Source organism: Platichthys flesus, chromosome 2, assembly GCF_949316205.1.
Source record: "Platichthys flesus chromosome 2, fPlaFle2.1, whole genome shotgun sequence".
In the NCBI taxonomy this organism is placed as follows: Eukaryota; Metazoa; Chordata; class Actinopteri; order Pleuronectiformes; family Pleuronectidae; genus Platichthys; species Platichthys flesus.
The window spans coordinates 3,366,430-3,383,476 of NC_084946.1; the positions used below are offsets into that span (position 1 = coordinate 3,366,430).

The window sequence follows — 17,047 nt, forward strand, 5'->3', positions numbered from 1 at the left end:
CGTTTTATTTTTTTCAATTTATGAATTGACAGTCAAATTATTTTTATAATATGCTTGTGCCTCTAAGTAAATGCAGCAATTAGAGGGGACTTTGAATCAACAATCAAGCTCTAGTTCTTATTAAACTCTAAAACATGTTTGCAAGCTTTCATTGATTCAAATGATATCAAAGTATTACATTTTATTTTACAATTTTAATAATGACTTGCAATACTCAACTTATTTGAACAGGCTTTAAACCTTTAATGCATTCATGTTTCTATCTTCAGTGGATCTTTCTTGTAAATGAAAAGCAAAATACAAATAATAGTTATATAATTCATTAAATCTAACTTAGTAAGTAAAATACAATATAAAATATTTAAAATCAGCTATATTTTCTGTATGATTTGTCTCAGGGTCAACATTTCAAAGCCTTCGTCTATCGTCCTATGCTATATATGGGTGGAGAATAATCCATGTACTAAAATGCATTGTTATTCTTGATGTTGCATTTATTTATTTTAACTGAATCTAATATCCTTATCCTCAGAATCTATTAACGCTAATGTATAGTACCAGATGTAATCATCGACCTGAAAAGCTTGCCCCGAGGTACAATGTGTAAAATAATTAAATTTAACATTAAACAAATTTATTATTAATAAATGATTATATTGTTTTCATCGCGCGTATCCGAGTTGAAGTAATAAGTAAATGGTGATTTTATGTCCTCAACATGTGACATCTTCCTTTGTATGGCTGTCAATAAGCAGGTTTCTGCCTCCGAATGAAAGCGCTTAATGCTGATTGATCCCCGGACGTTCATTCATCTGATTTGAGCTCTGCCGATTAACCTGCTCCCTGACGTAACTTTCACGTTGCTTATTTATTTATTTTCTCATTTCGCAGCGACATCGACGCTTTGGCTCCGGCTGCTGACATGACGGTGGCGCGCGGGCACCAGGGGGCACGCACACAGTAATAACAACAATAATAGTGATAATAATAATGATGCGTTTCAGGATAGCTTCGCCACGACGGAGCTCCATCGTTCCCAGCGCTCCGCACGATCGCGAACACGACCGCGGCGTGGTGGAGACGTGCGTGTAGCCGCATGTGTCCGGCGGGACTGCCCCTGGCTTTTTTTTCTGGGGAAGATCATACTGGATCATATTGTTTGCAGGACGCGGTTCCTCCCGCAGCCCCCCAAGTCTATCCCGACGTAGCTGTGAATTGAACATGGCGACTGTACCAGTGTATTGCGTCTGCAGATTGCCTTACGACGTGACCCAGTTTATGATCGAGTGCGACGGCTGCAAGGACTGGTTCCACGGCAGGTAAGGGCCCACTTTGTTCGCCGTGCCGTGTTGTGTGTTTCTGGCGCTTTGCATTTGTTGAAAACAAACAAAAATGGCGAGCTGCTCGGTGCGTTTGACAGCTTTGTGGCTCCGAGGCGCCCGTCTGCATCTGAGGACAGGCCGCTCGGAGAAGAAGAAGGCGGAGTTTCATGTAGCCGAGCAGGCTTGTGACATTTTATCGCTAATAACACAAAGTAAATGAATGTTATACATTAAATACGGGGGTTAATGGAGATATTTCGGTGCGGGCTGGGTGTATTGATCGCGCTTGATGGGTTCAACCTCCCCGCTTCGCCCCGGACTGAGCCGCCGTACCGAGCGGAGGCAGCGGCGGAAGCCTCGGCTCCACTCGCCGTGTGTTCGCCTCCAACTCCCCGGCTTCTCTCGGGCTGACGCTACGCCCGTTATTACAGATTAACGCTGCCATATTGAAACCGCTCCCCGGGCTTTCACTGGCTCCACAGACGGAGCGCGGCTGGAAATCACGACCGGAGAGAGGGCAGCTCAGCCTCGCGCAGCCTTCCTGGCAGCAGGCGGCAGCAGCGATGGCTGACAATAGCCCGTGGTGGATGTCTTCTCTCGGCTGTGGCGGGGGAAATGGACTAAATGTGTGACCCCCAGCGAGCTGGTTCATGAGTGTGGGGGCTTCTGTTCGGTTTCAGTGTGATTAGACGTGTCGTACAGTGGCGGATCATCGCTGTCCATACCGCGGAACATACGCTGCACAAATCCCTGTGCTCATCATGTCTCCTTTCCCTCCTGCCGCTGCTCGCCTTGTTACACAACCCCGTCCCCGCTGCCGTCCTTTCTCTTGGCTCGCTGCAGGCCGTTTGACCGCTCTCCGGGAGTCCGCGAGGGGAGCGGGTCGTTTGTTAACCGTGTTTCGTTGGGCGAACAAGGCTTTGGAGCCAGGGACAGTATTTACGCGCCTGAACGTTAACCCTTTGCTGCTCCCCCTGGCTGCCTCTGCCAGCATGGAGCTCTGCAACCCGTCTGCTACACATCATGTCGTGGACTTAAACACTGGACATCAGCCTCTGAACTCCAGACTACCACCCACACGACCACTGATTCATGTTTATGATAGTAAAGCATCATGTTTAAATAGTCTTCACATGCTTGTATAACATACACCACATCAGTGAACGGACAGAATCAGAAATACAGTTACAATGCTTCGTAAATGTCTTCTGTTGAAAAGGAGAAGCTGTATCTTGCAAACATAATGTTTAACTAGTGTACATACCAGTTTATGACTAAACCCGGCCACAAATCTCAAAACAATGCTTTCCACTCATTACTGGACCAAGTGTTAAAGATACGTGTGACTTCATCTATCAAATCGAATTTGTGAGCCTATATGCACACGCATTTGAGACATTCTCTGCCCTTGATCCTCAATATGAGTGAGGAAAACTTACTCTTAACAGGGACAAAACAACATTTAGTGACCTCAGAGAGTCACATGAGAGGGATCCCTTTCCCAGGGTGGGCGGAAGTGCAATAGATGTCACAAGTAAGCACATACTTACAACATTCACGGAGAAGCGTATCAAAGTATTTATACAAAAGTAATGAAAACAGTAATGATAGTGGTATGGCCAATAGTGGTAGTATATGTCATATTGTACATCTCAGCAATCTAGTTGTAATCATAATCCCCCACGATGCCCTATGTGGCCGCAGGGTCAGATTAGGCCGATATGGAGCGGATGAGTTGCAATATTATAACAGGTGTGCAATTTCAGAGTGAAACATTCAAAGTTGAACGTGCCGAGAATCCATGGTGTGGATCTGTGGCCACTCATAGCAGAGGTACATTTATGTGATGTGTAGAATTTGTCCTGTGTGTCACCACCATAATTATATGAAAGGTGCTGTCACCAGGTGACGTGGCCGAGTGGAAGCAGGCACAAAATGAAAAAGCAGTGAACCAGGAACCACAGGGGATCTCTCAGCTGAGCCATCCTCACACATCTAAATAGTCTGTTTATGATGGGGACCAGATTCAGTGTTTACATTGGAGGTGGCAAGGGGGAGCAGTTTATTGTGTGCTGTTATCTGGCATGTTCACGTCTCCGTAGCGAGAGGAAGTAATTACCGGTAATTACATTGTCATACTAAAACTACAGTATTACATGTGTCGTGGGAGTATGATTACACTAGTTGTAAGAAGATGCAATAACAACATGAACATCGCATGTATGTAGCAGTAATAATGTAGAAGTGATGTTGATTTCATTCAAAGAAAAGCTGTATGTCTATTTGCAGTCACATTTTCAGAGGATAAGCCGGGGTCAATCTCTGTGCATCAGTACAGAGGTGTGATCATCTCAGCTTCACAAACACCCACAGCAGGAAGCGCTGAGGAGCCCACCTCCAGTCAAACTGAAAAACGACACTTGTTTTTACGTTTGTCTTTGTCCACGTTTGAGTCACATCTGTGTTCAGAGGAGGTTCCTCTAAGATGCTGCATGCATTTATTGTGCCCAGCTGTTGTTGATCAGGAAATAGTTCCAACTAACCGCTCCAAAAACCACAGTATCGGGTTTTTACTGTACATTTCTGTTTTCCATGTTAAATGAGCGAGGCCCAGTGTTTTCATGAGACTGTTATGGAATGGCTGGAATTCTAAAATTGCTTTTTTAAACATCAATATAGCATTAAATGAATGTGTTTATTGTGAAAAGGGTCGCTCATAAGGAAAAACCCTGAGGGTTGTTCTCTCACTCTGCAGCCTCACTCAGCTTTTTACTTAAAGGACTCATCGTTTGCCCATTTTACAACAGTTAATATGGTTCCTTTCGATCGTAATGAAATGTCTGTAACAAACTTTGGTCAAAATACCACAAGGATAATTTAAAACAGCACCCTTTTTACCCTGTCTAAAACAGCCCTCCTCAGATTGACCTGTTTTGAGTGCCCCGCCCCCCTCTCACCCCCCCCCCATCTCTCACCCTCCTCCCTCCTTCACGATATACAAGCGCCCAGATTTTTAGCTATCCATTACCTCTGTAGAAATATGGCTACTGTAGACGAAGATACAATCTTGAAACCATATCGTTTTGAACCAGAGTCAGGTGGGCCAGAGCCTGCCTGCGACAAGCCCAGCGCCCAAGTTAGCCCCTCAATGGGAGCAGTGGGAGATGGAGCTGGCGCAGCAGCAGGATCCTTCCACACTGTTTAGTCAACGTTTAGAGGTGTCCCGGGGTATAACATATTATATCTTATAAGAAAAGGCTTTTATTACATTCAAACAGACAAAACCAAGCCTAAAGAATATTGATTATCAGACCTTAAATTAGAGTCAAACTGATAAATTGAGCAACTTATTTGATCTGCCAGTGTTTGCTCAGATTTATTAATATTGGCAAATATGTCAGCTGCTAAGAAACTATAATAGCTGTGCAGCAATGCAGGAAAATCATGTTTAGAAAATCTAAAACACAATTTTAAAATTGTTGCTTTACTTATTGGCATCGATTTGTAAGTATTAAGTTTTGGAACAGATCAATGTGTTAAAGTGTAATCTGTTTATATAAAATACCTTAAAACCTTTCCCAAAAGATTGTTGTATAGATATTTTTGAATGATTTTCAATTTAAAAATGAAAAGCATTAAAGATGCGATGCGTACTGTACATGTGCTGTATATGCCTCAATCTCTCAATGCTAATGCTTTTTATATTTCTAATGATTTCTTTTCATAATGATGTCATGGAATAGCAATATTACATCATTGTCCTATGACATGGTCATGACGTAATTGTCTGCCTGTCTGTGCCTTTTCTTTGACCTGGTTCAGAAAATACAAATTTTCTGATCAGATTGTTTGCACAGGTATCTTGCACCATGTTTTTGTTGACTTAACCTTTGCCCTTCAACTGATCAGCTTCAAAACTTCATCATCTGTAGATATTCCCTCAAGTAATATTCCCAACACGTTTGGGTGAAAACCCATCTCTGCATTGTTTAGTCATTTTGTACACCCCCCCCCCCCCCCCAACAGTACCATGAAACACCACAGTGACAAGATATAGCTTTATATTCAAGCTAAACTCTTCAGTGGAGAGGGTCAGTCGCAACTTTGATGATGTCAGTAAGTGTAACCTTATTAACTCTGCCAAGGAATTGATATCAGTGTTTGTTTGAACAAATTTCCATGAAATTTTGTGGAGGCGTGGTGCATGACCTTCTAGGAAAAACCCATTCAATTTTGGAGTATACCCAGATTAATGGAGGGATCCAGGATCTTTTCACTTCTTTAACATGGCTGGATAGTGTGTTAGCCTTGGCTGAGGAAGGCGCCCACTAAACACCTCCATGCAAGTACCTGATAATTACTTAACATAATTTCTGACCTCATAGCAAATCATTTCACCTCCACTATAACACACCTGACACGTCACAGGCCACCTTCAAACCCAGCGTGAAAGAGGGTCTATCAACCCCTTAATATATAGTATATAGTATCTCCTGCAGCTCCTTCACAACGAAAAACTTCCAGTGGTTCACTTGGGAAAGGACCTCCCGGAGAGGCTGGGTGTGCAGAGGTTAGACGTTGAGACGTCATCGCAGCCCTGCTGGCACAAAATAGAAGAGCTGATCCACAAACAGTGGCTGAATGCAGGACCAGTCATTCCTTATAACTTGTTCATAATTAACAATCACATTATTTACACTATACAACAAAAGTGAGTTCACCTTTGTACAGTATCACTAACATTTTAAATGACTACAATTTGTACTTTCCTCCAACAATCATAGGCCTATTTTTATAAGTTGAAGTGCTTTTATGATTTGATTTGTTGTATTTAGTTAATTATTTGTATAGTTAAAATAACAGGTTCCTACCTTGACGTTACAGGCCCTGAATCTAAAGTACAACCTTAATGCAGCAAACATGAGCACACCTATAATGTCTATTGAGGCATAACTGTATCAACAAGGTTATGAAACAACAGGTTCAGTTGTGGCCTGGGTTGTGTCTACTTCATCATGGCTCCACACTGTGAGGCACTGTGCTTGACCAAGTAAGAAACCAGACTGGGAGGCAGTTCATTAAGATGGTGAGGAAGGGAAGCATCGGTAGATTACTGAACATGAGCTGAAGCACAGCTGTGTTAGGATGTAAAGGAAGAGTCATACTATCAATAACACACAGGCACAGTGGCTCGCCCTTGACAAATGACGCTACACACAATTCACTATTAAAGCAACCTTGGATAGAAAAACAGACGGATAAGTGCTTCTGATTTGGCAGAAGGATTATCTGTAGAAATTGTTGTTTCAGTGACCGATCAGGGAGTGAGTAGGACATTGCATGAAGTCAGACTCTATGGAACCTGTCCAAGAAAAAAATCATTGCTCAAGAAAATGGGAGAAATTAGAAGACTATACTTTGCCAAAGAAACCTGATTAATATTGGCACCATATTCTTTGGTCATGAAATATTAAAATAAATGTATTTGGATCATATGGGGTCCAGCCTGTTTTTTTGTGGACCAGGCCAGGGCCACCACAGTGAATGCAGGGCTGACATGTGAGGTGACATCTATAGGCAGCACTCTGGATGTAAGTTAGTTTCCAATACTGAAAGAGAAAATGACTCCCAGTCTTAAGAAGTTTGGCAGGAGAGAATTTTCCAACAGGGCAATCATCCAAACATTAGGGCTGAAACTAACGACTATTCTGATAGTCGATTACTCATCGATTATTGAAACGATTAATCGACTAATCTGATTATGAATGACACAAATTCTCAATTGCTCTTATTTAGCCAACAGCTTTCAAATTTAGCTTGAGGTTGTTCGAGGCATGTGATGACTGAAAATAAAGACAATAAAGGTCGATACTTAATTTAAAAAAAAAAAATGTCTTTTAAATTCAAGTTTCCCTTTTTCCTGTGAACCAAGAACAGGCCAATTGCTGTTACTAAAAATAAATTGAAAATCAAGTGTCCATTTTTCCTGTTAACAAAAGGACAGGAAAAGTATCAGCAATAATAAAATAATAACATCGACAAAGGAAACTACAGTCTTCTTCGGACTGCATAATTGTAATTAAAAAAGACGTTTATCAGTCAATAGGATAACATTACGCTTTTAAACTCGTTAAAAAAGTTTAAACCATATTTTTGTAATTGATTCTAGAATCCTGCACAAGGTATATACGTTTATATAGCAAGCTAGCTAACAGGCTTTCTTACCGAGGCGAGTCTGCATCGTTTATGGTAAGATGTCAAACGTGCCTCCACCTCAAATGCGCGTGTCCACCGAGCCACCCAGCGTACAGCGGGTCCGCCGTACAGATATTGCACGTAGTTTTTTTCCGGGCCATGTTAAGGGGGAAATTCTCCCTAACTATTGACTTCCTGGTACATGATGCTGTTGCAACGGACCTCGCCATTGGTCTATGTTTTGTAGCTTTTGCATATGCGCGACTTTCAGAGGTAGGAAGGAATCGAGATGGCTCATTCCTCAGATATTTACATCAGCACCTACAGTAAAACAACGTTTAGTTCAGCTGCAAGGCACGAAAAACACACGCTATGACATAACTAACGAATCACCGACAAGTAAAATCATCGGCGACTATTTTTGTCATCGATTTTTTTGTAATCATTGCACCCTTACCAAAATAAATAGTTTGTAAAGAAGAACATTTAAATTAATGACCTGGATGAGTACATCCCTGGAAATGAATCAGATAGAAAAACCCTCCTATAAAGACCAGCTGAAAATGTGAATCTGAAAAATGACAGGACAACTCTCCACGGATGAGTGGTATCATCCATCAGTCCAGGAAGAACCAATATAAAGTTGGCCCTGAAAATAAAAAAAAAACACATTCAAATTGAATCTCACTAATAAGGTTCTTGTGATTGTTTTTTTTTTTCATGATAGTTTGATCCATCAAAATATTTATGTTGTTCAAACCAATTGGCGTTATTCTTCCCCTGATTTTGGTTCGATGGAATAGATTAATGCACCATCATGGTGCTCCGGTTTGTTAAGTACTGTAACAGCACTCTGCTCAAGGAGACCTAAAGTGTGACTTTACGTACAATTTCCTATGTCTTTCTAGGCTACTATTGCAAAAAATGAAATTTATTATGTATAATATCAGTTATGTACCATTTACTGTAGTTCACATGAAATTCAAAGCCTAACAATTGTAAATCTGTAAATTGTAATTTCAGTTGTCCATGTTAGCTTCGATAGCCAAGGTATCACAGGTGTAATACTAAGCCCCAGTCTCGTTTGCAGCCCAACTGGCCGCGCTATTATCCATACATTTATTTCTATCCACACAGTCAGTCAGACCTCATAGTTTTAGCTTCGATCTCTCTCTCTAGTTAGAACATCTCTCTCACCGTAGTCTGGGTGCCTGAGAGCGAACTTAGTGCAAGTGACTGCGCCTCCCCACCACCACTAGAATGAAAGAAATGTGTCAGCAGATGTAACATGCTCCACCTTAGCCATATTGCACATCACAGGACCCAATGACTGAAGAGAGGAGTATTGAGGATTTAACTGATAGTATTGATCCTAACCTTGTTTTGAGTTTGTTTTTTTATCATCAAAATCAAATGACCTGCCTGACATCCCTAATTTATTTCATGTTCAGACCATAGCTTGTTCCATGTCAGCTAGTGTTTGTATGTCAGTTTACATTAGTTTGCATAGCAGCTGATCTGGTGTGACTCAAATAAAAGCTTCTTTCACTTATTTTTTATATATTGCTCGCTAATGAATGAACCAGCTAATTGCTAGCACTAATAGCTGACTCCTGAGATTATTCATTTGAAACAAAAACTCTTTCATGGCTTCATTCACTACGAAATGAAGTAAAACATAACTAAACGGATATGCCACCAGGACACTTATCTTTTTATGTATTTTATTTTATGTTAAGTGCTTTAAGTAAGCATTTAGCCAACACCAGCAATCAACCTCCAAAATGGCACTTAGAGAACCCCCTGGTACTATTTTCCTTGGGTGGCCATTGTATGTATTGACATTTTTGTTGTATTGAGTTTTTCTTTGTTATTTATAAATACATCTGAAGAAAATTATGATTTTCCTAAAGACTCATCTTAAGGCTTTTGAATTGGCAGAGTCGCTGTCATCTTAACCCTCTGATATCAGGAAAGTGCTGATTTGCCTAACCCAGGTTCTGTGTCAGCATGTTTCTGTGACATCATGTGTCTGTCTCTATTTATAATAACTATGGGACTACTGTGCCACCCTCAGGTACAACTTGAAATTACAAAATTACCTGTTAAAACTGGTATGCAATATACCTTTAAAATAAATTAAGACTCCTGCACACACAAGGTTAGTAGCAGCAAAAACATTATAAAAACTTAGAAAAGTAGTTTTTGGAACACCCCACAGTTGAAGGCTTAAAATGAAAATAATATATTTATAAAAATGTAATTAACATTTTGTTATTTAGACAGAATGGGGGCAGCTTGATACTCTTAATCTTCAGTGAAACCAGAATGGCCAGTGAGGCGTACAACTCTGAATTGCCAAACTAAAAGGTCAATGTACTCGCCAAATTGTCTTTCCAAAGATCTTCTCTGTCATTAAGACTTTGATATATGTTCAAGTTTCTTAGAAGTTTGGCTTCGATGGCCTCTGCCAGGGAGATTTTGTTTTTGTCTACGTTTTGCTAGTTTGTCAATAACATGGATTCTGCAAAACTACTGGAAAACCAATTTCCATGAAATGTTGTGAAGTGGGTGGGACATACACAAGGAAAACACCATTGAATTTTCGAGGGGATACATTGACGGATCACAGATTTTTTTTCACTTTCCTTGCCGTGTTTCAAACAAAAGTAATTCAAGCTATGTCGGTAGCTGTACAATAAATAATGCTATTAAAACAGGGTCAAATGATTGGCTCCTCGATACAACGTCTTCACTCCCGATCACTTCTGTGCAGACTCTAGATCCTCATGACGTCAGCAGTGCAACATGACATCACCACTATACGAGATATGAAGCATCACTTTTGAACAGTGAGAGAAAGCGGAGCTATGTCGTCCATCTTTATTTACAGTCACTATGCCAGATGCTTAGTACTTTGTCATAGCTGCTGTAATAATATTGAACAAAACTACCATTTTTTATTTGAAATCAACACTACAGTAGAAACCTAAAATAATGTTGCATAGTATTTTTAAACATTAGTTAAAAACCAAAACTGTAAGTGCATTTATTCCACTGAGTGGTATCTTTAAAAAGTTTGTCCACCTATCATCCAACCCACTGTTTCATATGTTCTTGAAAGCAGAACATGCAAAATAGCATTAGAAAACCAAAAAGTGTTGTTGAATACACCCATAACAAGAAATCACTGAATAATGTAGGGAAGGATTTTGGATTGAGCAGCATAAATTCACTCTGTACTGGCCTCCTACCTGTAAGTAATATTGTCTTAAACGCTCATAAACATAAAGTGAGTGTACTTTAGATAACCTAGGTTTCATTAAGTGTATTTGATCTTTAAAAACGTTAACATAAAAACGTAAAAGTTTTGACATGTTGTATGATACGTTGTCAGTCTTTGAAGAGAAGCAGTCATTTCTCTTGTGCCTCACACAGGAAGGTAAATGGTCGCAGTCAGTTTCTGAAGCGTTCAAGGTCGACGCTGCTCTGCAGCTCATTAGGTGATTACAGATTCAGATGTAGTTCAGACCTGGTCCAGGTTTAAAAATAAATCCTGTTCTCATAAAATACATTTCGAAACTGAAGCGGAGAAGGTAAAGTCGAGGTAATCTGACCCCATGTTGGGCGTTTTAGCTTATCAGCAGCCTGAAGTCAAGGGGAAATGTTTATATTAGTGCTGTCATGGATACAAATATTTAATCCAAATTAATCGCATTTATGTCATAGTTAACTCAAAATTAATCACGATTAATCGCCAATTTTTATCTATTCTAAATGTCCCTTCATTTTTTGTTGCTTTATGCAAATGTTTTATTTTATTGAAAAACAACATAGCCAAACAGGGCAGTAGAAAATTATAAAGTGCACATTTCAGGTAAACCTGCCTATAATGCAGTTAAACCATGGCTTAATATTTTCTTTTTTTCAAGTTTGCTTTGAACATTGCAGTCAGGCCTCTTATTTCAGAAACAATATACTGTAACAGTTAGGTTACCGACAAAAGGTAAGCCTAATACATCTTTGCTTTCAGCCAGCTACTCAAACAGACAAGCAACAAAATAACAAACAAACAAAATACACAGGCAAGTGTAGGCCTACTTTGAAATAAATTAAACACAGAACTTTGTAGGGCTATTTGACTCCTCCCCATATTTGTGATGTAAAAAATGTATGAAATAAGAAGTACCCTATTTTGAAATAAAATAAAAACATGTAGGTGCAGCCTAATAGCTTTAAAATATATATTTTAGTTGGTGAAATATTAAAACAAAAAGCGAGAGCAGGACAGACTGGAGGCGAACACAGATACTGAAGCTCGATAGAAACCAACTGCAGCTTCTGCTCTGATCAAGAAGCTGAGGTGCTGATCTGTGATCAGCTGAGCCCAGAGAAACTCTGTGTTTTCACTGTTTCCATAGTTAAGAAGCACTCAGTCACTGAGCGGCTGCTACACATGAACGAGCTCTGATCTCACTGTGTCTGTCTGAGCGAGTGAGCGGGGGCGGGGGTCGGAGCCCCTGGACCGGTGCACTATCTGGGAGGACACTCAAATAGATATATATATATATAAAGGCTAGATGTCTCATCCGGTTTTCCGGTCAACGGAGTCGAACGACCGCACATGGCGGCCATCTTGCCACATGCAGCTCGTCCACCCATAACATTGTGTTGGTAGTGGTACATGTACTTTAAAAATAAATAAATCTTGATGTATATTTGTAAAGGGAAATCTTGTACCTATATAGAACATTATTCTATTTTTTTGAAAATAACATAATTAGTATGCATGATGTGTCATAACTACATCTCTGACGTTTGTAACAAACCTAACTATTTAAAAATTGGTTGAGAATTTAGCAAGTTATGGTTATTTAAAAAGTTCGTACCACTACAACACAATGTTATGAGTGGGCGAGCTGCCTGTGGCAAGATGGCCGCCATGTGCGGACGTTCGACTCCGTTGGCCGAGACATCTAGACTTTATACGTATCTATGGACACACACACAGACACACAGACTCGCAGACTCGCCCGCTCCTGGTACTTCATGACGGCCTGATACGATGATTTTTTAAAAATTATTGTGACTTAGTCAACCACCAACCAAAAGCGTGTGTCACACAGCGAAAGCGTGAGAGTTGGCAGCTCTGCGCTAATCTCGCGAGATAAAAATTGACGTTGTTAAAATGGGTTTACGTTAACGCCGTTAATAACGCGTCTAACTGACAGCACTATTTTATATAAATCTCAAACAGAAGTCAACACACTGCCAGACTGACTGCATTACATACATTCTTGAGCAAGAGTGTCTGAACATCTGAGTTTGCTTGCACTATTTTAGTTTAGGAGTTCTCCTCCAAGCCACCAAGTCAAGCATGTCATAAACAGGCTGTTCCACGATGTCTGCACTGCCACCAAATCCACTGCCTACATTGAAAGTGAGCAGGCCTTACAGTAAAGCTGTGGAGTTCCCTGGGGAAAAAGGAAAGCATTCTGGGAAACTCCCAGCTCAATGAGTTTGGGAGCAGCGGCGCCAAATGGGAGGAATGTGCTTGCATAAGACACAGTGACCGCTGCTGCTTGAAATAGTGGGAGGACGTGTTTCACTGTTATCAAACCAGACAAATGCATCAGCTTCAATCGTCTGGGCATCTTTTCGACATTTCATCACTTGTCTACATTGGTGATGGCTTATTTTCATCACTGCTGAAGAATTTATTACAACATTTTGAGTTTGAGCTAACATAGCTCACTCAATTACCGTTTTTATTTGTGATACTTTTAAATGATAATTAAGCACAAGTTACTAAAGTATCATGGGATATAAACAGCAGTAAAGTATTTTTTTTATATTTCTCATTTCTGAAAAATTATGAAATAAAGAAATGATCATTGCATCAAAGACAAACTGCCTCGTGATAATTGTGTCATTTTGCTCAGCAGCTACAGTGATATACAATGCTCATATACAGAGTGTAGACAGATATTTATAGCCCCCTGTCTATTGTACTGTCCTCGTCTGTCCTGCCTCTCTGTCCTGCATGGGACTGGACTGTATTTCACTTTAAACCAGGAGTCATTGTGAAGGACCATTCCAGTGTTTTTCTAGGTTTAGAAGAAAATAATTGTCCTCTTAAAATAGCAGCTGGTTGCAGTACTGGTGTCTAAGAAATTACTTAATCAGTACAGCGGTAAAAGAAAGAAAAACTGTTGAAGTTGAGGGGTCCTTTAAGGTCACATTAACTTGACAGTAAAATGTATTCTTTTCTTGTTTCAGCTGTGTTGGAGTGGATGAAGATGACGCTCCCGATATTGACATATATCACTGTCCAAACTGCGCGAAGGCCCTTGGTAAATCCACATGTAAGTGGCAACCGTCAGGTGGCGTCACTAAATGTCCTGTCCTTAGCAGCTGATGTGACTCTTTCACTCACCAGATTTATATTCAATCAATTGCCGTATTATTTTCTTGTGTAATACAGTTTTCTTTCTTCTTTTTTCTCTGCTCTTCAGTTAAAAAGAAAAAGAACTGGAGCAAACATGACACGGGGCAAAGCACAGATATCAAGGCTGTTCAGAACGGCAGTCAGGTTTTCATCAAGGAGCTTCGCAGTCGGACTTTCCCAAGGTAAAGACAATTTAGACACATTCGATTTTTTTCCTCACCTCCTCATGGAACTGTACAACTCATCACCACAAACTGTGGTGTTTACTTCAAATATTCAAGTAAGCAAAAGGATATTAGGATTAGATAAAATAAAAATACAGTAAAATAAAATGATTCCTCACAATGATTATCCCTCCTTAAATTCCATTCATATTATGTAAATATTCTCCTCTTGTCTTTTACTAATTACTCCAAAAGGGGGCACTGTCTCACAACTTTTAAGATATCTGCCCTCAGATAGTTTCACATGTTGTTGACATTGACAGTTTTCACATCTCATTGAATTTCTTCAAAGTCAGTGGAACCCTCCATCACACATCTGTCATGTTGCTCTCTGCTTCATGCTGCTTGCTTGTGGTTTGCAGTGCTGAGGATGTGGTGGTGAAGCTGAGCGGCAGTCAGCTCAACATGGATTACCTGGAGGAGAACGGCTTCAATGAACCAATCCTGGTTCAGAAGAAAGACGGTCTGGGCATATCTATGCCCGCTCCCACCTTCTACATCAGTGATGTGGAGAACTATGTTGGTAAGGAGCGCCCTGACTGTTTCTACTGCCGCTGCTGCTGACAGTTCATCTGATGCTTTCTGCTAATACCATTAGTACTACTGCTACTACTAAAACTACTCCCACTGCAGCTGATAGTTCATCTGATACTCTGTTACTACCAGTACTTCTTGCGCTACTTCAAGAGCTGTTACTACAGCTTCTACACTTCTGCACCCATAGCAGTACTTGTACATCTATTCCTACTAATTGAGGTACAATTGTTGAAACCCTACTGCAGTTAACACTTTAGTTATACTACTACTGAACTTACTGCTCCTGTTACTACCACAGTTAATACTACTAATAATTTGTATTACCATTGCTACTAGTTTTAATATTTTAATTATTGCATTCACTCATCTAATAGATAGAATAAACTACTGTTTCCACTAATAACAATACTACTATTACTGCAATTACGACTACAACAGTTTTAAATTGCTATTACTACTATTGCTATAACTACTACTGTAATTAATGTTACTATACCAATAATAATTTCTTATACAATAGTAGTAGTGCTGGTGCTACTGTTTGTATTTAACTACAGTTTTAGTACTACTAGCAACCTCCCATTTTAATACTTTCACTAACACTATCAAAGCTTTTGTTGCTGTAACTCTACATTTTACTGGTGTTAGTGGTTTGATTTAGGATGACTAATGATACCTCTAATATCACTGGACAAATATGACTACTGCACCAATAGTGTTACATGCAGTAGTAATAATATTACCCTTGTATCAATACAATAACCTGTATGACTTTCACTACCACTCCAGCAATGTTGAAATGTAACTAGGTACATTTGCCTATGGAATTATTATAAAGTAGGAATATGAGATATTTTAGTTGATTTTTTCCATTTATTATCACTTTATACATCTTTTCTCAGGGAAATGTCTTTTTCAACACACATTTTTGTGACAGCTGTAGTTACTATTAACCTTTCAAATTAAGATTTTATACATAAAATATATTTTTTGTTGTACTAAACCAACTCGCCATTAAAATTGTGAGGGAACAATAATATATATTAAGATGCAAACAATAATAATATCCACCCTCACGTGAATCACAAGACCAATGTACCGTTTTGCTTTTCAGTAAGGGGGCGCTGCTGCTCTTTGTTCCCCTTTTCTCCTGGTGCTCAGTGATGAGATCACTTGTTAGATTTCAACAGTCTACTGCAGCTGACATGTTTCCAGCCTAAAGAAGGTGTAAGGCCTAATGGTTAGTTTTTCTGCAGCTTGTCTTATTGTGTTGTTTGTGTCCCATGTTATCATCTCAGGTCCCGACGTTGGCGTGGACGTCGTTGACGTCCCCAAACAGACGGACAGCAAGATGAAGCTCAAAGAGTTTGTCGACTATTACTATAGCACAAACAGAAAGAAAGTGTTAAACGTCATCAACTTGGAGTTCTCGGACACAAGGTACATACTGTGGCTCTGTATGTCTGACAGTCACGTTTCTAAAATGAAATCTGCCTGATGAAGGGGGCCAGGTGAAGTCTGGAAAAATCCTGCTGATGATTTCTCTCTCTGTTTTCCTGAGACAGGATGGACAGTATAGTGGAGAGTCCGCAGATTGTGCGACGGTTGTCTTGGGTAGAAAACTACTGGCCTGACGATGCTCTGCTTGGGAAGCCAAAAGTCACCAAGTACTGTCTGATCTGTGTCAAAGACAGCTACACAGACTTCCACATCGAGTGTGGCGGCGCCTCAGTCTGGTACCATATCCTCAAGGTCTGTCACTCTTTTGCTTAGAGCAGGATGCTGCAATAAAACGCGTGTATCACACAGTCAGTGTCATCTGCCTCTAATATGAGGAGAATAGTGTTTACACTGCACTGATTTCCTTCTATTCTGAAAGGATTCTTAGGAGGCCGTCAGAAGACAATGTGGAAGACATTATGTCTCTCACATGATTATGATGATGCTGATGATGGAGATGATGCCAGAAATTCTGATTGCATTTGTGTTTGCAGGGGGAGAAGATCTTCTTCCTCATCAAACCCATGTCTGCCAACCTGTCTCTGTACGAGCGTTGGAGATCATCGTCCAATCACAGCGAAATGTTCTTCGCTGACCAAGTGGACAAGTGTTACAAATGCACTCTGAAGCAAGGCCAGACTCTGTTCATCCCGTCAGGTCAGCGTGTGTGTGTGTGTGTGTGTGTGTGTGTGTGTGTGTGTGTGTTTGCTTTCATTAAATAACTTGGGGTTTTATACTTTTGCTTGGAACAATTATTCCAAAAAATCAGACATGAAATACATTTTTATTACTCTTTATACAGCAAATTAATGACAAATCAA

General features: G+C 40.1%; 1 protein-coding gene across 2 annotated transcripts in view; it reads left to right on the forward strand.

Annotated features, from left to right (window-relative positions):
* The first annotated feature begins 942 nt into the window (after nucleotides 1-942).
* The window catches only part of phf2 (PHD finger protein 2), a 30,390-nt gene continuing 14,285 nt past the window's right edge, over nucleotides 943-17,047 (forward strand). For both annotated transcript variants that reach the window (XM_062394615.1, XM_062394616.1), the window contains exons 1-7: nucleotides 943-1,319; nucleotides 13,797-13,882; nucleotides 14,033-14,147; nucleotides 14,552-14,712; nucleotides 16,025-16,166; nucleotides 16,292-16,478; nucleotides 16,721-16,883. In XM_062394615.1, coding sequence (XP_062250599.1) covers nucleotides 1,222-1,319; nucleotides 13,797-13,882; nucleotides 14,033-14,147; nucleotides 14,552-14,712; nucleotides 16,025-16,166; nucleotides 16,292-16,478; nucleotides 16,721-16,883 — 952 coding nt within the window. In that variant the 5' untranslated portion in view covers nucleotides 943-1,221. The remainder of the gene's footprint in view (nucleotides 1,320-13,796; nucleotides 13,883-14,032; nucleotides 14,148-14,551; nucleotides 14,713-16,024; nucleotides 16,167-16,291; nucleotides 16,479-16,720; nucleotides 16,884-17,047) is intronic.